The 22,859-nt window shown below is 47.1% G+C and overlaps 1 protein-coding gene across 3 annotated transcripts in view; it reads right to left on the reverse strand.

Annotated features, from left to right (window-relative positions):
- Positions 1-22,859, reverse strand: part of TEP1 (telomerase associated protein 1) — a 1,383,286-nt gene that overhangs the window by 806,843 nt on the left and 553,584 nt on the right. For all 3 annotated transcript variants that reach the window (XR_014966740.1, XM_085618536.1, XM_085618535.1), the window contains exons 22-25: positions 20,054-20,167; positions 18,421-18,538; positions 14,607-14,807; positions 14,214-14,407 (exon numbers count right to left, since the gene is read on the reverse strand). Coding sequence is in view for 2 of the 3 variants with exons in the window: in XM_085618536.1 (XP_085474662.1) it covers positions 14,214-14,407; positions 14,607-14,807; positions 18,421-18,538; positions 20,054-20,167 (627 nt within the window). In the remaining variant the exon portion in view is untranslated. The remainder of the gene's footprint in view (positions 1-14,213; positions 14,408-14,606; positions 14,808-18,420; positions 18,539-20,053; positions 20,168-22,859) is intronic.

The raw sequence follows: 22,859 nt of genomic DNA on the forward strand, positions 1-22,859 counted from the left end.
TGTGAGCAATCTATTTACAACAGGGGACTTGAAAAGAGACGGCTGATCAGGGAGCCTGAGAAAGGCTGAAAAAGCAGAAGGGTAGCCCTTAATAGTGCCCAGAGCAGAGCCCTGCTGGGCCAAATAAAGAAGGAACAATAGGACTACAGAAAGAGGGGCAGAAAGGGGATCTACAGCTTTTGCTGTGCACCATGCCACAAATCTGTACCACAGACAGGCGTATATGGTTTTAGTCGAGGGATGCCTGGGTGCCAGAATAACATTACAAACTTCAGGAGGCAAGTCAAATGGAATCAACTGTCGCCGCTCAATCTCCACTCAAGGAGGTGGAGGCTGGACAGGTTCGGATGGAAGACCGTCCCCTGCTGCTGTGACAGAAGATCCTCCCGAAGAGGCAGTCGGATCAGGGGATCCACGCTCATACTGAGTAGCTCGGGATACCAAACTCTTCGAGCACAGTCCGGCGCCACTAGAATGACTGGCGCCCGGTCACGTCTGATCTTCTTCAGCACTCTGGGTAGAAGTGGTATAGGCGGAAAGGCGTACAACAGACCGCAAATCCACTCGCGACGAAAAGCGTCTCCGAGCGAGTGCCGCCTTGGAAACTCCAACGCGCAGAACTGCTGACATTGCGCTTTCTCTAGGGTGGCAAATAGATCAAACCAAGGTTCTCCACACTGCTGAAAGAGACCTTGCGCCACCTCTGAATGAAGACGCCATTTGTGATCCATCATGCATCAGCGGCTGAGTTTGTCTGCTCTGGCGTTCAAAGAACCTGCCAAGTGTTAAACCACCAGGTTAATGCCCTGGCGTTCAAACCACGTCCAGAGGCGCAGAGCCTCCTGACATAGGGTCCACGACCCAAACGTGCCTTGCTTGTTGCAGTACCACAGGGCGGTGGTGTTAACTGTGAACACCTGCACTACTCTTCCCTTGACAGAGGGAAGGAATGCTTTCACAGTGCAAGAATCGCCCTGAGCTCCAAAAGATTGATATGGAGCTTGGACTCCGCCGGAGACCAGAGGCCTCTGATCTCCGCCTCCACCATATGGCCGCCCCATCCCAGGAGGGACGCATCCGTCACCACTGTGTGCTCCGGTTGGGGAGGGGAGAGGGATCTGCCGCTGACCCAACGCTGGTCCGTGAGCAACCACTGCAAGTCTCGCGCAGTGCCCTCCAAGATCTGGATGTAGTCGGACAGGTTTCCCCCGATACTGCGCCCATTGCAACTGCAGAACCCACTGTAGAGCCCGCATATGTCATCTGGCATGATGGATCAGTAGGATGCAGCAGGCCACGAGGCCCAGCAGCCTAAGAGTCTTCCTGACCGAAACCCAGGACAAGGTCTGAAAGATCGAAATTATAGCCCGAATGTCCCGGACTCGCTGTTCGGGAGGATAAACCCGAAACTGCGCCGTATCCAGAACCACCCAGATGAAGAGGGGCTTCTGAGAGCGAAACAGGTGAGACTTCGGCACGTTGATGGAGAACCCCAGCAAATGCAGGAGGTCGCCCGTAGTCTGGAGGTGGGTAACGACTGCATGGGGCGAGCCCGCCCTCAACAACCAGTCGTCGAGATAGGGGGAAGACTGAAACCCCAGATCTGCGCAGATGAGCTATGACCGCCATTACTTTGGTGAACACCCGAGGGGCGTTGGTAAGGCCGAAGGGAAGCTCGGTGAACTGAAAGTGCTCGTGGCCTACCGTGTACCGCAGGTAACGCCGGTGGGGCGGCAGGACGGGAATATGAAAATAAGCGTCCTGCAAGTCCAACGTCACCATCCAGTCTTGTGGGTCTAGGGCAGACAAGACCTGAGCCAGCGTAAGCATCCTGAACTTGTCCTTCCGGAGGAAGTGATTGACGTTCCGCAGGTCCATGATAGGACGCAGGCCCTTGTCCTTCTTGGGGATCAAAAAGTAGTGGGGCTAACAACCACGACCTATTTCTGACATCGGAACGCGCTCGATGGCCCCCTTGGCCAAGAGGGCCGTAATTTCCTGCCGGAGAAGTGCCAAGCGATTCCCCGACATGCGGTGGTATTGTGGTGGCATGGCTGGAGGGGTAGAGATGATGGCGAATCCTGCCACCCACAGGGGTCTGGTGGGCCGGAAACCCCGGGCTACAAAGGTTTGGGGGCAGTGGTGTCAGGGGTAGTGGTGGACTGACCCACCTCGGTGGATCCCACGTCCGCAGCTGCACTGAGACGGTTGCTGCGCAGGCCTGTGGCTTGGAAGTAAATGTGTCTGGGCGCCTCTTCCTTGACCACAATAGGAGCGAAAAGCAGACCCCGAAGGAGTGCACATGGCCAAAAAGCCCAAGGACTTGGCCGTAGCCCGCGAGTCCTTAAAGTGCTCCAACGTGCTATCTGCTTTGTTGCCAAAGAAGCACGTGCCATCAAAGGGCATGTCCATCAAAGTGTTCTGGACATCCCCCGAAAAGCCAGTTCTCCTCAGCCAGGCGTGACGGCATAGCGCCACTGTAGTTGAAATCGCTCTGCCTAGCGAGTCTGCGGTGTCAAGGCCACAACGGATATTGAACTTGGCCGCATCCCTCCCCTCGGCAATAGCCTGGGAGAGCACTGCCCAGGCCTCCACCGGATACTGAGGCAGCACCTGCGCCACCGTACCCCACACAGAGTGAGAATAATGGCCCAAGAGGCATGCGGTCTTCATGGACCGCAGCCCGGAACTGCCAGAAGAGAAAATCTTCTTCCCACACTGCTCCATTATCTTGGATTCCCTGTCCGGGGGTGCTGAAGGGAATGCGCTGGGAGACGCAGAGGCTTGGATGACTAAGCTCTCAGGAGTAGGGCGTTGGGAGAGGAAACTGGGGTCGCCCAGGGCAGGGCGATGGCAGCGGGCCACGTTCCTGTCCACAGGAGCCCCGGTGTTGGGCCTGGACCAGATGCCCAAAAGAACGTCAGAAAGTGCGTCATTAAAGGGCAGCAGCGGCTCCGCAGAGGAGGCTGTCGGCTGAAGCACTTCAGTCAGGAGATTAGTCAACACCACAGAAAATGTACCAACCTCCTCCGTAGCCACGGTAGAAGGAGACCGTGTCCCAGTGTGAGGAGACAAATCCACATCGCCTGGATCCTCCAGATCCTCTTCCCAGTCCGGGTCATTGTCACACTGGGCTGCAAGCGGGTCTTCAGACCCTTCCCAGAACTCTACTTCTGCCACAGCCTGTGGCAGAGGCCGAGAAGGACTAGGAGTCCGGGGAAACTGATAAAAATTTGGTGCCGGACTGAAGAAGGGGGAGAACCCAGTGCCGACATAGTCCGGTGCACCGGGCGTTGACCCCCTGGGGGTCTTTCGGCGCCGAGGCCGGAGCCAGTGGCACCGAGGCTGGAGCCAGCGGTACCGAGGTCGGAGCCAGCGGTGCCGAGGTCGGAGCCAGCGGTGCCGAGGTCGGAGCCAGCGGTGCCGAGGTCGGAGCCTGAGGCGGCACCGTGCCCGGTGCCAGCTGCAGCGCCGCGTGGGAGTGTGCCGGCTTAGCCAGGCCCAAAGGCGGTGGCAAGACCTCCAGTTGGGCCCGCGTGGCCCGAAGGCGCACCGGAGGGAGCTGACGGGCCAAAGAGGCGACTTATGGCCGACAGGAATTCCTGTACTTGTTCCGGAGTCGCAGACAGTCCCGGAAAAGGTCGCTGGCGACAACGGGGGCCCCAGTAAATCAACGAATCTGCGGGGGAGTGACCACCCGCCCCCTCAGCCATGTCCCGCGACCGGTGAGGGGAAGACGAAGAACGACGCCGCTTCTTTGACTTTTTATGGCGCTTCGACTTACATGTCCCAGATTCCGATGAACGATGGTGGTGGCTCCGTGACCTGTCCCTCGACCTACCACGGGATCGGGACCGTGAGTGGCGTGGAACCGAGTGCCGGGCCTCCAACAACTTTCAGGACCGCTCCCGCAAAGGCTTCGGTGCCATGTCAGGGCATGTCTTGGGGTAAGCAGAAGACAACCACTCGGTGCTGGTCCGCCACCTACATGTTTCGATGACAGTCCCTGTAGGACTTGAAACCGGGCATCTCTACTGTACCAAAAGTCGACACTCGACAGACAGACAAAAAGTCTCAAAAACACAGTCAAAAACTTGACTGGGAGTACCGCTCTCTCAGGAGCTGCGCTTGCTGGCAAGGAAAAAGAAAGAAATGTCAGCACGCGAGGGCGGCGTATAAGTAGCGGCCGTGACGTCATCTCGGCGTGCATTACGCCAGCGACGGGCACGGAACCGCACGACGCCACCTTCTGATGCGCAGGGGTACTGCTGACGAAAACTTTCCGGATCCAGACTGACGCTTGGGGATATTCTAAGGTAAGGAATCTATCACTAACGTGTCTCTTCCAGATACTGTGTTACTGTATGTGTTCACAAATGCTCAACACACTGCCTCTGAGATGGGCCTGCCTGCTCGTGCCAAGCTATCAAGGGGGTCATCCAGGGGTGTAATCCCCTTTCCCTCACTTAGAAGCAAGGGTCCCTATTTGGTCAAAGGTGTATACCATTGCCAACTAGAGACCCCCAGTTCTAACAGATGTGATATATGAAAGCGGCGTTGATATCTCTATTTTTGGAGCACACTCCCTCAGAGGTGCATTGGCTTCTAAAGCCTTTATTCTTGGAGGAGGGCTGCAAGAAATCCTTAGGGCTGCAGACTGGTCGAACAATAGTATGTTCAAGAGTTGTTATTGAAAACCAATCTCTAATGTGATTGATAATGTTCTTAATGCACTTTAAACTTGCATAATGTTGGCCTCCGTGTCATGCCATAACATTTAGGTCTTTCACAGCCTGCTGGGCAGAAAATCTGGATTTTATTAAAGACACACATTATGGAACTATATCCAACGTGGGTGACTAACTTTAATCATAATTTTTTACTGACATGCTTCAGGTTGAACCAATTGCACTGGCTTTTGTCTGTTCCCAACGGTTGTCAAAAGGGATCTTACATTAGACCTTGGGGCGGCGACCAAGTGTCTCCTCAAGACATGCTTCATTTTGTTATGTTTTGCAGATATGTAAAGCCTGGAAGAACTTTTTTCATATCACTTTTTAAAAATCAATCTTTTAGTCAATTGTGTCCAGCTTTAACGTATTTACAAATGTTGAAAGAAAAACAATTTGAGGATAGAGGCAAAGGCAATGGGAGGGGACCAGAACCTGCGGTTTTAAGTGAGCATAATGAGCAAGGAGTGAGAAGAAAATATTAATTACCTATAAGTACAGCCTCTTTCTTTGGTATCGTATGTAGATTCACATCTTTTTAACTATTTCTTGTAGCCTGGCAATCCAATACATAGTTAACATTAAGGAATATAATGGAAACATTTTAACAGAGGAATAACAACATTCCGCTAAGGCTTTTCCATCAGGCGAATGATGAAATGAAAGATGTCATCTCCAGTGAGCTACAGAACAACAAGTTACTTAACAGTGATGATTCCTCATCTTCAGAAATGCCCCAGGCGCCAGAGTGGATCCATAAAGCTTTCACAGCAAGATTTCCGCGTGCTGGCAGGTGGCATCATGTGACTCTGCAGAGACTCTGTTCCTCCCGGGCAGTAATGGAGCAGAGCAGCATATAGGCAGCACCTCTGCACTCTGAAGTCAGCTTCTTTCCTGCCTCTGTCCATGGCCTGAATGAACAAGTTACATAACTTTGGTAACGCCTTATCTGGTACAGACTATCTAGTAGCAGATTCCTCAACTTCGAATTATCGCCAGGCGTCAGATAGTGGGAAGAACCCCTGCATGCTGGTAATTAGCATTGTCTGGCTCCACATGGCGTCAGAGGAATCGTCCACGCCGGAAGTAATGTGACAGTGCCTACATAGGTGCCCCCAGCATACTGATATCGTTTTCTTTTCGTGACTTTCAACGCCAGAACTGCAGAGACACAAAGAACGCAGACCACTAGTGTGAAAACTTGGGCCCTAAGGAAGCATTGCCTTGACCCTCGGATGTGTGGGTCGGTAAGGAATGTGCAGCTAGAAAGTCTCTACCAGATAAGATGTTATCAAAGGTAAGTAACTTGTTCATCTGATAGAGACTTCTAGCCGCAGATTCCTTACCTCAGAATAGATATCCAAGCAATACCTCAGCAGAGGTGGTTCTGCAAAATTAATTCAAACCAGACAGTCCTTCAGGACAGAACGGGCAAAGTGTCCATCCCGATGGGCCAGATTGTCCAGGCAATTGTACTTGGTAAACATGTGCAGAGAAGCCCATGCTGCTGCCTGGCAGATGTCCAGGACCATAATTACGCGTGCTAGCACAGTGATCACAACCTTAACTCTGGTGAAATGATCAAGCAAACCCTAAGGGGGTTGGCTCTTGGCCACTGCGTAGAAGATTTCAATGCAGAGGACGATCCATGGGGGAATGGTCTGTTTATGCACAGTCTTCCCTTTCTTGGCTCCAACATTCCCCATGAAGAGTTGTATGTCCAACCGGATATCTTTCAAGTAGAATGACCGTCCTCTTTTTGGGTCCAGTGGATGGAGTCACTCCTCTTCTTTAGAGCGGCGGAGCTTAAAAGGTAGGCTGGGTGATGGACTTGTCTAATGGAAAGGTAGTGACAACTTTTGGTCGAAAGAAAATTCTAGTGTGAAGTACCAGCTTGTCTGGAAAGATGGTTAGGTATGGAGGCCTAGATGACAAACGCTGAAGCTCACTGACCCTCCGGGCAGATGTTATTGCCACTAGCCTGAGCCTGAGAGGACAGTTATGTAGCGGCTAACTGAGAACGTACATCCAGAATGTAAGTAAGAGATTGAGGTCCCACTGAGGCATGATAAAGGGTGAAGGTAGAAACATATGTTGAGACCCTTTCAAAACCTATTTACTACAGGGGATTGGAACAGGGAAGTCTGAGCTGGTATCTTTATAAAGGCTGAGATGGCAGAAAGATAGCCCTTTAAAGTGCCCAATGCAGAGCCCCATTGGGCAAGACAAAGAATAAACAGAAGGACCTGAGAAAGGGGTGTAGAAAGAGGGTCAACTTGCATTTCTGCACAAACTTGCCATGGCATCTACCATTTTGGTGGGGGGACAACTGGCTCCCAAGATAACTTTGCAGGCTTCAGTTGAAAGGTCGAAAGCTGTCAACTGTCACTGCACAATCTCCACACATGAAGGAGGAGCATTGACAGGCTGGAGTGGAGGACCCTCTCCTGCTGCTGCGATAGACGATTATACAGAAGCGGCAGCTTGATCGGGAGACCGGTGGCCATCCCAACAGCACAGGATACTAAACTCTCCGAGCCCAGTCCAGAGCCACAAGGATGACTTAGGCCTGATTGTTTCTGATCTTCTTGAGAAATCTGGGCAGGAGTGCTATGGGCGGAAAGCCAATCAGGAGGATAAAGCTCCACTCTAGATAAACAGTGCCTCAGAGAGAGAACCACCTTGGAAACTCCAGCACACAGAAGTGCTGACATTGCGTGTTCTTGGCGGTGGCGATCAGATCTAATCAAGGCTCTCTGCGCTGCTGAAAGAGACCTTGCCCCACATTCAGATGGAGACGCCATTCGAGATCTACTAGGCATCTTCGGCTGAGTTCACCCACCCGGGCTTTCAGAGAGCCCGCCAGGCACGGAATCACCAAGGATATGCCCTGGTTTTCCAGACAGGTCCAGACGTGCAGGGCCTCTTGACAAAGGGTTCACAACCCCACCCTGCCCAGTTTGTTGCAGTACCACATGGCTGTGGTGTTGTCCGTGAACACCTGCACCAGCCTTCCCTTGATGGAGTGTAAAAAGGGTGATGTGGAGTTTGGATTCTGCCGGAGACCTGAAGCCTCTGACCTCCCCTTCTCTCAGATGGTCACACCATCCCAAGAGTGACACATCTGTCACCACTGTCAGATCTGGTAGGGGAGGGGAGAGGGGTCTACGGCTGACCAAATAGCGGTTTGTCAAACACCACTGCAAATCTTATGCAGTTCCCTCCAAGATCTGGACTACGTCGGAAAGATTCCCCTGATGCTGCGCTCACTGGAACTTCAGTCCCCACTCCAGAGCTCACATATGCCAGTGGGGATGTGTCACAAGCAGGATGCGGGAGGCCATGAGGCCCAGCACCCTCAAAATTAGTCTCACGAAACCCATGATAGAGGCTGAAACATTGGTATCATAGCCTGAATGTCGTGGTAAGGCCAAAAGCGAACACAGCTACCTGAAAGTGCTAGTGGCTCATCGTGAACCGCAGGTAGCATAGATGTGCAGGAAGGACAGGAATTTGGAAATATATGTCCTGCAAGTCCAATGCTACCATCTAGTCTCCCGGGTCAATGGCAGACAGGCCTTGAGTGAGGGTGAGCATTTTGAACTTCTCCTTTTTGAAGAAGATATTGAGAGGATGCAGGTCTAGGACAGGACGAAGGCCTTCATCCTTTTTGGGCACCAGAAAGTAGCTGGAGTAACAAACACAACCTGTTTCTGGCATCGGCACCCTCTCTAGGGCTCCCTTGGACAAGAAAGCAGCCACTTCCTGTCGGAGTAGGGAAAGATGGTACTCGGTCAGCCTGTCTCAAGTGAGTTGCATGGGCGAAGGGGTAGTTACGAAGGGAAGGAAGTAGCCCAGCCGGAAAATCTGAAGGACCTATTGATCTGATGTTCTCGAATTCCAGTGGTGCAGGTGATGGCATATTCTGCCTCCCACTGGGTGACCATGATGGTTGGAGGGTGAACTAAAGAGATTTGGAGGCTATGGCCGCCCGGGGCAGGTATGGTGGACTGGCCTGACCTCCGACTGCCTAGCTCACAGGGATTGGGATCACCGCATCCTCAGCCACGCAAAGATTAGGAGACCTGCATGCCATGGTAGCTGGTCAGGTAAAGACAAGAGGATGATAGGTGGACTGGGGTTGGTGGGGGGCTAAGGAAATGCCCATGGACCTGGCCAAAGCTCTGCTATGCTTGAAGCGCTCCAGCCCGGAGTCCGCCTTGTCTTCCAAGAGACGGAAGCCATCAAAGAGCATGTCCATAGGTGAGGCTTGGACAACCTCTGAAATGCCACTCATTCTCAACTAGGCGTGACACCGTAAGGCTACCGATTAAGAAAGCACTTTGCCTAACAAGCTGGTCGTTTCCAGCCCACATCTGATCATGAACTTGGATGCATCTCTCCCATCTGCCATAGCCTGGTCGAGAATGACCCGGACCTCCTCCAGGACCATAGGCAGCACCTGCGCAACCTAATTCCGTGGTGCATGGGAATATCAGCCCAGAAGGCACACAGTGTTCACTGATCACAGTTCCACGCTGTTGGAAGAAAACATTTTGTCTAAGGTGTTCAGCCCTTGGAATGCCTATCGAGTGGAGTGGTAGGAAATGTGCCTGGATTTACAGGGGAAGTGGAGACTTGGATCACCAAGCTCTCCGGAGTAGGGTATTGTGTGAGGAATTAGGGTGACCGATGGCTGCAGGCAATCTACCAGTTCACAGACGCCTTTGTGCAGGGCCTGGACCAGGTCCCACGCAGGATGTCTGTAAAGGCTTCATTAAATGGGAGAAGAGGTTCTGAGGGGGTCCCACTTGGCTGAAGCTCCTGTGTCAAGACGTTAGTCTTGACAGCCACTGAGGGCAGGCTAAGGTCCAGGACCTCGGCCGCCCTTCTCAACACCATAGCAAAAGAAGCTCCCTCCTACGTAGCCATAGTTGGAGGAGAGACCATGTAAGTATCTGGGAAGGTGTCCAGTCCACTGGTGTCCACCAAGTCCTCACATCCGTCCATGTTGGGGTCTAGGGGCTGATTCTGCTCAGGGTCCAGTGGCCCCTCCCAATTGCCTGTAGGAATAGCGTCCAGGCTCCAATTTGGTGGGCAAGTCTCCAGTCTGCAACGGAGGTGAAAATGGGGATGGCGCCAGGAGCATAGACATTGGGACCAGTGCCGGTCGAGGTAGTATGACTGATGCTGGTCCAGATCAATCTGTGGATCTAAGGGTCTTGACTGGCACCATGGGAAGGTCCACCAGCAGGGAACCAGTAGGGGCCCCTCCTAAACCTATGGGGCCTAAAGGTGCATCAGCAGGAATGGGATGCCCAAATATGAGGTGCATGACCTCATATAATTGGCAGAGTTGGGCAGGAGTCACTCCGGCTCCCGAAAACTCGGGACGGCGCAGAGCCAGCCCAAACTCAACTAGGGAGACAGGCATTAAATTACGCTCCCTCATCGCAAGACTTCAATGGATGGGGTGAAGTCGAAGTCCTCTTTGACTTCTTACTCATTTTCTTCTTGTGAGACTTACCCGAACGACTTTGACAGCAACAAAGTTCGATGACTCCACGACCGATGCCGGGACCTTACTCTCAACCGGGATTGAGAACATTGTGTCATTGCACGTCAAGTGGAAATGGAACTTGAGGGACTGCTCTCTCAAGGACTTGGGGTGAATGGTGCAGGAATCGACACAGGTCTTTGCGGTCTAACTAAAGCCACCAAAGGCAAACACGATGCGGGTCCGTCACCAACATCTTTCGGTGACAGGCGCCACAGGGTTTGAATCCAGCTTTGCTAGCGAACATTCCTGCCATACCAGGAGAAAGATATAAAAAATTTTTTTTTATAAAAAGTCAGTCAAAAAATGACTAGGGGTAGCTCTATCTGGATCGGCGCTGACTGGCGTGGAAAGAAAGGAACTGGCGTCAGTGCACTGGGGTGGCACTTATATAGGGATCACGCATGTCACTTCCGATGCAGACAATGCCATATGGAGCCAAAGGACGCCACCTACCAGCGTGAACGAGAACTTTTTATGAAAAAAATTCCGGATCCAGTCTGATGCCTGGGGATACTTCTAAGCTGAGGTATCTGCAACTAGACGTCTCAATCAGATGCAGAGCACAAAACCAATCAGAGGTGTCAGTGTGAAGATCTCTAATGGTGCACCTTTTTAGATGGAAAGAGACCATTCCGCAGAACTGTGAGGGAGGAGGGCAGTGAGGATCCTGAGGTAGGCTAGAATATCCACCAGAAAAAGCGTTACCAAAGGTAAGTAACTTTTTCTTCTGATAGATACTTCTAACCACAGATTCCTCATAGTTGGAACAGTCACCAAACCGGTACTTCCAAAGGTGGGGGTTTGGGGGAATGGGCTCAGACCAAAAAGTCCAGCAGGCCCGAATGGGACCAAAGTCCTTCTCGTTGGATCTGGATGTCAAGGAAGTAATGCTCAGTGAACTTTGTACTGATGACCATGGCGCGGCCTGAAGGTTATCAATAATAGGCACTCCTGAGTGCCAAGACAGTGTTAGCAGCCATGGTCCAGGTGGAATGAGCCTTCGGAACCTTTGGAGGTTGCTTTTGGGCCAATGCATAGCAGGTTCTTAATACAGAGGACTGTCCACATTTGTAACGTCCATTACCTCATCTTTCTTTGCCTCTGAGAACTAAACAAAAAGCTGATCGTCCACCTGACTGTCTTTGGTGCTGTCAATTTAAAAACTTAAAATTCTCTTGGAGTCCAACTGATAGAGTCTTTCTTCCTCTTTAAAGGGGTGAAACTGAGCTAAGAACCTTTGGAGGGGGATGGATTGCCCACATGAAAAGGAGTCCCAACTTTTAGAAAAAAGGTTACCCTCAACACCAGTTTATTTGAGGGAAAAATTGGTGTAGGGAGTCTGATAACAAGAAAGCTTGAAGCTCACTGAGATGATCAGAAATAGCAATGAGGAAGATCACCTTTGGAGTCAGAAGAGTGTAAGAAGACATAGCAAGCATCTGTGCATCTGTCCAAAAGGAGTACACATGTCAGGACCAAGCTGAGATCCCTATGTGGTACCACAAATGCATGTGGGTTTAACCTTTTATAAATCTCATCACAACAGATGATTTAAACAGAAATGGCTGGTCTGACAAACAAATTCAGAAAGGGCTGACAAATATCATTTAATTGTGCACACAGAAAATCCTGTTGGGCCAAAGACAAAACAAACAAAACATCTGACAGTTGACCTGCCACAGTAGCATGTTGCAACTCACAAATCTGTCCCAGTGCCAGGCGTAAATTGACTTAGTAAAAGGGCACCGCACACCAAGGATAACATCCATGAGGGTAAAACACAGTTAATTACTGCTGAAAAATCTTCATGCATGGAGGTGCAGATTGAAAAGACCTGTGTGCAGAACTTGCCCAGAAGCTGCAACAGAAAATCCTATGTCACTGTTCAGACAATTCGTGGTGTCCAACCTATAATGAATTGTAAACTTGGTAGCGTCGCAACCATCCGTTTGCCTACATAAAGGTAGAAAGCAAATCCTCAGGGACACCGGGTAGGACGTGCCATGGTGCCACACACAGCATTGGTTATAGCTCCCTAAAAGGCAGCTGGCATTAACTGAAAAACAGGGCAAGACTCGTGGATGAAAACATGAATTATCCAAAAGTCTCAATAAGATTCGATTCCCTATATGATCATGTTACAAGAAACGCATTTGGTTGATCTTGCCTGCCGAGGCCTGTACAGCCAGGCTCTCAGGAGTAGGGTGCTGGGTAAGAAAGATTTTGCCACTAGGGGTGGGCATTGTCACTGTGTGATTGGATGATTGACTGGACATCCAGAACAGCGTTTTCCCAATGCCTTAGTAAGGGTGTCTGAAAGGGCCTTATTAAAAGGTAACGGGGGCTCAGAACGTGTCTGCCCAGATAAAAGCACCTCCATGAGGACAACAGTATTCACCTTCTTTGTAGGCAATTGAAGGTTCAAGACCTCCGCAGCCCACGCCATGACGATGGTGAAAGAAGCACTTTCGTCCATGGCAGAGCCTGCAGGTGAAACCAGGTCCTTGTCTGGTGAGGTGTCCAGACCAGTAGCACCGGGAAGGTCTTCGTACCAATTATCATCAGTATATGGCTGGGAAAAATTCACACCCAACATCATGGGCATCGTAGTCCGAATCTGTGCCAAGTAAAAAATGCAAAGAGTGAGCCCTCCTTTGAGGTAGGGGCTCTGTATCAGAGTCTGAAAGGTTGACAAAAGGCTGCAGCCCCAATGGATCAGGGCACAGTCTCATTGGAGGGTTCAAAGCGGTGCCGACTCAGAGTCAGAATACTCTATGAATAGAGAGTAGATGAATCTACCAGACTGAAGAGCGGCCAACATTAAGAATCCATAAATGTAATGTTTTATCAATATGCAAGAGGCAGTATTTGTTCAGCAAATCCTTACAACTGGCAAGGGGAGCAATCCGAGAATTGCTTCTTTTTCTGCTTTTATAATTTGTCTGCACTAGAACCTCAAATTTAAATTTCAATCAAGGAATCTATGACTTTGATGTGCAGTGAAATAATATCAACTGGCTTCTCTGCAATGCAAGTCCAAAACACTTATTACCACAACTAAACTGAGTATCATTATGCAGAGTACTAATGGTTTCAATTTTATTTTACCAGGCTATAAAAACTGCAAATCAAAAGCAAACACTATAACAAAAATGTGACACATTTTTGTTGGCAATACTTTTATTACAAAGAAAAAAAAATCCCCAGCTATAAATAAAGAGTATTCAATGTGTGTGAATGTATTATATTTCAGTGAAAACTGAGGAGGGGAAACAGGGTGGAAAGGAAGGGGTAACGAAAGAGCTGTGAGTGGAAGCACCTGTGGGAGGAGAAATAAGGGGGAACAAGAAGTTAACAAAGACAGCACAAAAAAACATTGGAGGCATTGCCAGGTACATGGAAATAGGAAATGAATGGGCACATTTACTAAAAGCTAGTGTTGGGTTGGATATGCTCAAGAAGCAAGGGGAAAAAGTGACAGGGATACAAGGGGATTAAGAGGAGAAAGAGTTGGAGGTGAAATGACCCTCCTGTAGAAACAACTGATGGAAGCACCAACTATAGTGTCCAGATCTGGTGGAAGAACCTACAAGGCTGAGATGGAATGAATGGAGGTACAAGAAAAAGGGAGGACTTAATTTAGGGCGGAATGGAAGGCATAACGAAAGGCTAGGATTGAAACGTTAGGCCTCTCGGATGGTAAGAGTAAAACAGAAGCTCACTGGATTAGGGGGGAGGAATATGGAAGGTATGCAAAGGAAGCACAAAGAGATAAGGGTGTAGAAAATGGGTTCCAATCAGCTTACACAGAATGGAAAAGGTACCATTTGTGCAACAAAAGGGTCTAAAAAGGAGAATGATCAAAGGGAACATGAAGAGCTAAGCATGAAAAAAGGGGCACAAGAGGGGGAGGGGCGTCTCACCTGTAAGTTACAGGAAGGCTGCTGTCCCTCTTCAGGCGCTGGTTCAGTTGAGTACAGAGTCGGAACAGCATCTTCTCTACACTCTGTGCTCCTGGGCTGCCATGCGAGAAATGAAAGATGATATCAGACCATGAGGAAGAGTCCTCCTGGTTCTTCTTGTTCTTCATTGTGTTCAGTGTATTCACCAGGGCAGCCTGCAGTCAAAGGAAGCCCAGGAATAATAATTAACATGAGGTACATTACGGAGAGGTGAAAATGCTGGTGAAGCAGAAAATCGTCTGAAGAGCTGGTTGGAACATAGTCCTAGCTCTGTTCTTTCATATTCAGGATAGGCTCACAAGTTTCTCTATCGTTTCAAGTCAGTGTCTATGAATGCACAGTACAATGTCCTACCATAAAGACCGTCTTTCCCTCGCTGGGACCGGCGCTGATGGCCAGGACTCTGCCTCCTGCTGGGGGTCCATGCTGAGACTTGTTGATCATGCTGGCAGCGTTGGCAAGCAACTTGCTCCGGGCACAGAACTGGCGATGGTTATAATCGAGGTAGGCCTCTTGCGCCATCTTCTCTTCATCCTCTGGTGCCTCCACCTCAGCCTATTAAAACAGCAATTCAGAGCCTAACATTAGCGTAAAGAGTGGAATAGAGATATGCATTTCACTTCCTTGAATGTTGTGCTGCTTCTATACTCTTCACTGGTTGTATGATAGTGGAAATGCCACATATGTTATTGTAAAAGCTCAAAATAAGGTGGAAGCATATCTGCTCTGGCAGAGCCACCTTTAGCTATTTAAAGCTCAATTTACACTACACATAAGATCCTACTCACTTCTTGAATTCCACCAGATGCTGAAGACCTGGCTTTTCGAGTAGTCCCACTAGGCCCTAGCTGTGCAAAGAAATCACACCTGCTCAATGCCAGGATACCCTCCTGGGTGATAGTGCACTCTACAAATCTACAGTGCGCTCTACAAATCTACAGTGCGCTCTACAAATCTACAGTGCGCTCTACAAATCTACAGTGCGCTCTACAAATCTACAGTGCGCTCTACAAATCTACAGTGCGCTCTACAAATCTACAGTGCGCTCTACAAATCAACGTAACGTAAGAAACAACCCAAGTTTTGTAAATGGTGAAGACTATTACAGGATAAGACTTACAAAAAAAATCTGCCATTTCAGTAGTGATATGTGCATACTAAGATCTACCTTACACGCATCACTGTTACATTCGTAATAGCGTGACCGAGGACAGAACTTTTACCAGAGATCAAGGGACCCATATTAAAAACTAGCAAAATGAGCAGTACAATAAATGAGAAATTATACCTTGGTAAAGCTCGTGACTCACCAAATCAAGAATGAAACACAAGTAACTAATTCCTTGACTCATCACTATGGAGTCTGGATCAACGTGTGAAGGCACAATCCTACACATAATACATTTTCTGACATTTCTTAGATATTTCACTTATATTGGAAGCAAAACACATTATTTTCTGGTTACTTCATATGAAGACTATTTCTGGACATTTTTGGATGTTTTGAGCCACCTCCGTTGAAGGAAAATTTTAAATGCACCATTTTGTTGACTTACCTTTTCTAGTAGTTTCCAACCTGTTTGTCTCCTTTTGACCTATTTGTAGTAACATGTCAACATTACGCCTGCGATAAAGTGCAGCCTCTATGTTTTATCAATCTGCCAGAAGGCAGACACTGAAGACCTGCACAACAAAACATCCTCCTGCAATAAGCATGTGAGGAATGTTCATCTTTTTAAAGAAAGGAGGTGGAAGATTTCAGGATATAACACATTTTCAAATACAAATCCAATATATGTTGTACTCCACTTCCTCAAAACAATAGCAGTCCCCTGACACTTTTCACAAGGTGGCTAAATAGTTTACTTTTTTTCCAAAGTCAGGTAGAACTCAGTTTCCTCCACGTGAAGCTATAAAGGGACACAGTACTTGCATTTAAAGGTTTCCATAGTTTCCCTTTTCTGCTGATGCACATGCACTAAATTTATTACATTCATGCAAAGCTTTGAAAGAATTACTGCCTGTGTGCTAAATTAAACCTGGTTGGGATTGTATTACTTTGATATTAAGCTATCCAGGGATTTAGTAGCTCTATATTACATGTTTGATGAAAAGCATGTAAAGCTTTCGATCATTTTTAAAATCATTTGTATCAAGTTTTCAATAATTTTTAATCCACCGTAATGCTTATTGCGCTTTATTACCCAAGTGTATTGATTACCAGTACTAAATAAAATCTCTACAACTCTTACTAACTTAGGGCATGTGCCCAAGCACTTTGCTGCCTGCATGTCAAACTTTCTAGTGCATTATTAAGCAGGTTATGTGTTTCTAAGCTTTATCAGGTTGGAATGTTGTCTAGAGTAAAGAACGTACCTAGGTGCATTCTTTCCACTTCTTTATTTCACCTATAGAAATCGTTCCATTGTCGTTTTACCTGGATCTAAAGATTCATGGTATTTTATTTGAAACATTACAATTGCCTAATATTTACATGCATGACCTTCCAGTGATTTATTACATATGTTAGGCTTTACAGTACTCTGATAATTGCATAACGATCTCTACAGTTCTTGAAGCTTTCTGGTGCTTTATTGCCTGAAACTAAATGAAATGAGAAAAGGCTTATAAAGCGCTCGAATACCAAACAACGTTATTGGTGCTAAAGAGGAATTTACAGAAAACAATTGCCAATCAGAGATTCCTAACCCTTAAAAGTTAAACAGCAAAATTTTGATCGCTTTCCTAAATTTGAGGTGGCATGTTAGCATTTTGATTCCTGTAGGCACAGAGTTCCATAATTTAGATGTCAGATGCAAGAAAGATTACCCCCACTAGTGACTCAGCCTGACTTAAGTACCACAACATCTTTGCCTTTGTATAAATCTTTACAAGGCTTTATTATGTATATGTATAGTTTGCTATATCTTGGTTACCTATTTCTAAAGCTGTCCAGCACTTGGTTGCCCATGTGTAAGATTTTACAAGACGTTATTATCCGGATGGAGGATTCCAGAGTTTTTTTACCGACACTGAGTATTCTGTAACTTTATTACTAATAGCTACAACTCCCCAGAGTTTTGTTTACCAACGGGTAGAGTTTCACATTACTTTTTTGCCTTTTTGCTAAGATATCTATGACTATATTATCCATGTATGAACATTGTATAAAGCTTAATTAGAAGAGTAATGTCTTAGAGCTTTCTTACCTATGGTGTATTTTTACCCATGAATGCTTTCTAGGCTTTATTACCTTTAGGGAAATCTTTCCCATGATACGTTACCCATAGTGAAAGATTGCCAGAAGCTTTATTATATATGGGTGAAACTTGAAAGAGCCTCCTACCTGTGGGCACATATCTACACAACTACTACCGGAGTGTTGATTTCTCTCTTAACTGTGTGTGCAGTAAAGCATGCTATCAGAACGTGCATGCTAACCTTTACAGCATGAAATAAGCTGCTTGACAATAGTTCTACAGCTTCACATTTCCTTCAGATGCTCAAGGTTTTAAAACCACAGGTAAAGAGTTTAAAGATGGATTAATCTGTGGGTAAAGTTATGTAGTGCCTCTTTGAGTTTTATGGAGCCTTATTACTTCTGAGTTACATTTTCCAGGATACTGTTCGAGATAGAGAGGGACTTTATTGCATCATTGTGCCATGATTTCCACATTATACCTTGAGGGCGCCGAGTACGCTATGTCCTTATCAATGCATAGACTTTTCCACAACTGCATCTGTTCGGTTTTAGAAAATGTAATATTCTTTGTGTACATTTTAAAGGGCTTTATTACCCACGAGTAAAAACAGCCTGCCAGATGCTATTTTACAAGTGTGTGTAATGACTCAAACACTATTACTTTATTACCTTTTCATGGTGTTTTCCTGAGATTTCGTATTTGTGTTTTAACATCTTGATGGTTTATTTAGGTAATCCACTCTGGGTCTTTACTACCTATGGATAAAACTTTTTAAAATTGTATTACCTGTACAGCTCCAAACATTGTTAGAAAAGATAGACTTCCCAGCATTTATGACCGAAAAAGTGACGGGGCAAAGAGAAGAAAGGAAGCAATAATGTTATCCTCAATGCTTTGAGACTTGACATAGAGGAACATCTAGAGCTCAATAATTTGAGTGAAACAATGTTCACAGATGTTCCTACCATGATATAGGTTTTCTTTATGGACTCCCAAACATCTTGCAGCACCTTGGAACCAAATTCCTCCAGTCCCTTGACGTAAGGCTTTCCATCAGCCACACCTCCCCATTCACACGAGTAGCTGAAAAATAGAACAATTTGAAAGCGTGTGTTTGACACACAAAAACATAGATAATTTTTACATTACGCATTTGGACCCCAACTAAAACATTTAATTCCTATCGTTTATCTCTATGGGATTGGAGATACCTGTTTTCAAGGCAAGGGAGTGCCCTCAGAAACATCCTCAAATATGGAGGAGGCGGGCGGACTACAGGGGACTTTATTTGGAGCCCATCCCCCCACATTAATTATTGGGAAATTGTCATGAGGACAGGATCGAGGGACAGACTGGACTATCATTATGCATCTCTTCAACTCAGGTGGCTGGGAAACTGCATGCTTCAGACTCCATATCGGGGGAAATAGCACTGCTGTTTTTTGTTTGGCTTTTTGTCCAGGTACTCTTAGTTTCCAAACTATTATTTTCATAGTGAAAATGTTGGCATCAATATCACTATTATGTCTTTCGTAATATTGGTAACCCTGGATGTACCAGGGCCGATTTGGCTGTCAACAATAAAATTGTGTTGTGTAAAACAAAATCCTGGAGTTTAGTGACATGCGTAATGTGATTTAGCATAGAACGAACCCGTTAGTGTCAAACATTTCATCCTGGAGTAAACTTGCATCTGCATTCAGTTCACTCAAGGACAATTATAGTCTTGGAGCAATTTTCTCGCACCAGAACACATAGGGAGCTGAACTTTTTATGAGCCCTCTGATCACATCACTCAGGCAGACCCAGGACACAAGCAACACTTGCTGTTTCTTGATCATTTTTGTGTATGTCAGAACTGTGATAGGTGCTCCCGCTTTGCTGTGGGTAACTGCGTCTGTGGGTACTGACTTTTCTTTCCTGCCTACTCCGTCTGACATCATAGTTGGTGCTTCAAAGAAGTTCCTTTTTAAAGTCTATGAACAGAATGGGCCTTGCCTGAAGAAATGCATCTCAGGAGGGTCAGACATGATAAACTTCAGGTAGACCTGGAGACTTGGGTAGAGATCACTCATGATTTTCTCAGTTATTGGGAGGATGGAGCAGAATAAGACGCACGGTTGCCAGGTTCTGGCCTCCTCTATGTGAGGGATCTGCCAGGGGAGGGAAGCCTGGGAGAAGAGAAGCCACAGTAATTTACAATACCACTGGCTTCAGATGGAGTCGGACGTCAATGAATGTGACACGCTCAGCACTGCAGATTGGATTGTAGACACTGGGGGACACCCATTATGCAAGAATAATAATGGTAGTCTGCGGCATTACGATTGCTGCTTGAATGTATTTATGCACTGGGGACGGCAACGGAGGGAGGCGATAAGTGATGACATTTTTTCCTTGTACAACTGTTAACTTGAAAAACCTATAAATAAAGATGTTAATTTCTTTTTTAAAGTCTATTAAAAAAATCTTATTGATAATCAAAAAACGAGGCCACCAAGTGGATGAATTTAATCACATGTTGACTGCACACCAGTGCTTCCTGGTTCAATTTCCCATTGGTTTGGTATACAGGACCTTGCCTAGAAAGAGCCTTACCAGGAATAATTTGCACCTCCATCTTGGCTCAAACGGCTCTTCAAATCAGACATTCTTCTGGCAGCCTCAGCTGATTCTGCTGTAAAGTCTTGTGACCACTGGTACGGCACAGAGCTGTCCAAAGGAAAGGAATTACATTGAAGAATAAATTAACACAGAGAACACTAAACAGCATGGAAAATAACCATAGAGAGTAACCCAGTTCCTAACCACCAAATTTGACAGATCAATAGAACCACAAATAACACAACTTCTACTATTCAACACACAGGAGGGCCACAGAGACGGCGATAATCATACAGTACATATATACAGTGAAGAAAGATATAAAAAGCAGTTCACTATTACCTCCCAACCTACAACATATATAGCGAAGACCCACCACCACCTTCCCCACAACACACTTTTTATGGGTGAATATGGGGAAAAAGACTCCGCAGCAACTTTTCCACTTCATGGATGTCACTATCACTTCCCCTCACTCCCTTTTGTATAGGCATCAGTCCCCACAAGCTTGCTCCAGTTATGTGTGACTTTTATTTATACAAGAGTTCATGAGAAAGTCCTATCTTAAGCCTTGGGACACCAGGGTAACATGATTACGGCGCCACAAATTAATTTCCCATGATATGCAAACACTTGACAAAACCAATAACATTTGTATCAGGTGTACCTCTGCTCCTTTCCCCAGAACCTGGTTACAAGCTAATGTTTTCTGTTGGGACGGAAAAGCCCTCTGCATGGTAAAAGACGTGTACCCCTGCACTGAGCGCCCAACAGTACAGCTGACTGAATTCCTGATACTAATTGTTTGTCATAGGCAAAGATGGATCATGCGTGTGCGCAATGACATAGGGCTGTCTCACGAATTGCGGTATTGTTGGCCCAGGAGGGGCACCCAAAGAGCTACCCTCATAGTGGTGGAACGCTACCGCCAGCACCAAGAGTTAAGTAGGACAAGTGGGATGGTGGAGTCCTATCGTGTAGTGACCAGTAATTGTAAACAGGACCTTTTGACTCGGTCACTGGAGTGAGGCCTACAGGCTCATTAACCTTTTTGAAAGTTCAACTACTGTGTGCTTAACTCACTCTTGACCAACACCAGGTAGATCTGGAGTGCTGTGCAAAGCAGGAGAAGTGGATGTATGCTGTGCAGTGTGTGCACAATGGAAGCATGTGCTGGGTGTGTGTGTGCTTGTGTGAAGTACAATATATTAAGTACAGAAAAGGTACAGCACTGAAACGTGTGTGCAGACTGAATATGTGTGCTGAATGCATGTGTCTGTAGTTGAACAATGCATGGTTGTGACCACACTGGAGAGTAAGTACTCTGTGAATGTACACAAGTGTGCCAGCAATGGTATATTACGTAGAGGTTCCTTGGTTCTATTTTTGGATGCCCAGGGCTGCCCCCCCCCAGACAGATCTGTGTATTGCAGCAATCCTGTGAGCTGGGTGGGACACACACTAGAGGAAGGGAGGAAGAGACTGCCCCTTTACACTTAGAAAAGGGTGCTCTCTGATTCAGTGATAGAGCACAAGGAAGAGGCCTGGACACATCAGGAAGGAGATGGGGCTGATAAGGGAATCATAAAGAGAAGATCTGGGAGCCCAGGATTAACCTTTTGATGCACAGATCACGGAGGCTGACATCCGGATGTGAACTTCAGTCACTCCCATCTACTGTCTTGTGGATCTATAAACTTTGGAGTCTTTCCTGCTAGGTTAGACAGCCTTTCAAGAGGAAAGTAATAGTAATAGTAAGTAATAGTAATCCCAACATAAAACTTTAAAGACTAAGACCCTAAATCACATTTGGTGTCTGGAAAAATATTATAATAAGGGGAGGCTGAGACACTAAGATTTGACATCTGCAAAGCAGCCAGACGGGCTTGGAGAGAAGGAGAAGCTCTGCAAGACATCTGTCTGTGACCAGGAATAGGGGGCAAAGGCCTGCTAGGATTCCCGCTAGGTGAGAGGACATCACCTAGGGAAGCAAAGATCACCTACCCTAGAACACCAGTGCATGCCTGATTGCTAAGACCAGTATGCCCAGAGAGGAAGAGGAGAGCATTGGAGGGAGCGAGGTCCAGGGACGTGCCCTCCTGAGAAGACTGTAGGAAACTGGGTTGTTGTTGCAGTACCCCCTACTTTTTGCCTGTTAACTGATGGAGCTTTGACTTGCTAACCTGGTCCCCAGCACCAGTGCTCTTTCCCTAAAACTGTTTCACAATTGGCATAATTTCAGCCACCGTGTAAGCCCCTGATAAATGGTACCCCTGGTACATAGGGCATTCGAACTGAAGAGGGACCCCTGGGGCAGCACCACGAACTGTGTCACCCTGGGGTCCCCAACCAGGACTATGCACACTGCCATTGCAGGCTATGTGTCTTGGAGCAGACAAAACCAAAGAGTCGATATGGCACACATCCCTGTGTCAGAAATATACTGGTGGGTCTAGATGCACCAGTGTAGAGCCACACTGCTAAAATCACTCAACAAATAATCAGATCTTAAACCAGGTCATCCTCATAATCCATGTTTATTCCAATAATCTTGACAATTTCTTAAAATAACAGAGGTAGCATAATTTCAAGCTTCAGAAATGCCCATCCAGATCTTTCCTCCAACACGTTACAATTCACTTTAGCCAAGTCCCAAGATGGCTGCCAAAACGTCCTGGTTTGACGTGCTAGCAGCCAATCTGATTTGAGCACAGGGACTGTCGGATCCTCGGAGGATCAGCGTCCCTATATATACAGATTTTAATTTCTCTTAATATTTCCTAAACTACTGAATGGATTT

This window comes from Triturus cristatus, chromosome 7 (genome assembly GCF_964204655.1).
Source record: "Triturus cristatus chromosome 7, aTriCri1.1, whole genome shotgun sequence".
In the NCBI taxonomy this organism is placed as follows: domain Eukaryota; kingdom Metazoa; phylum Chordata; class Amphibia; order Caudata; family Salamandridae; genus Triturus; species Triturus cristatus.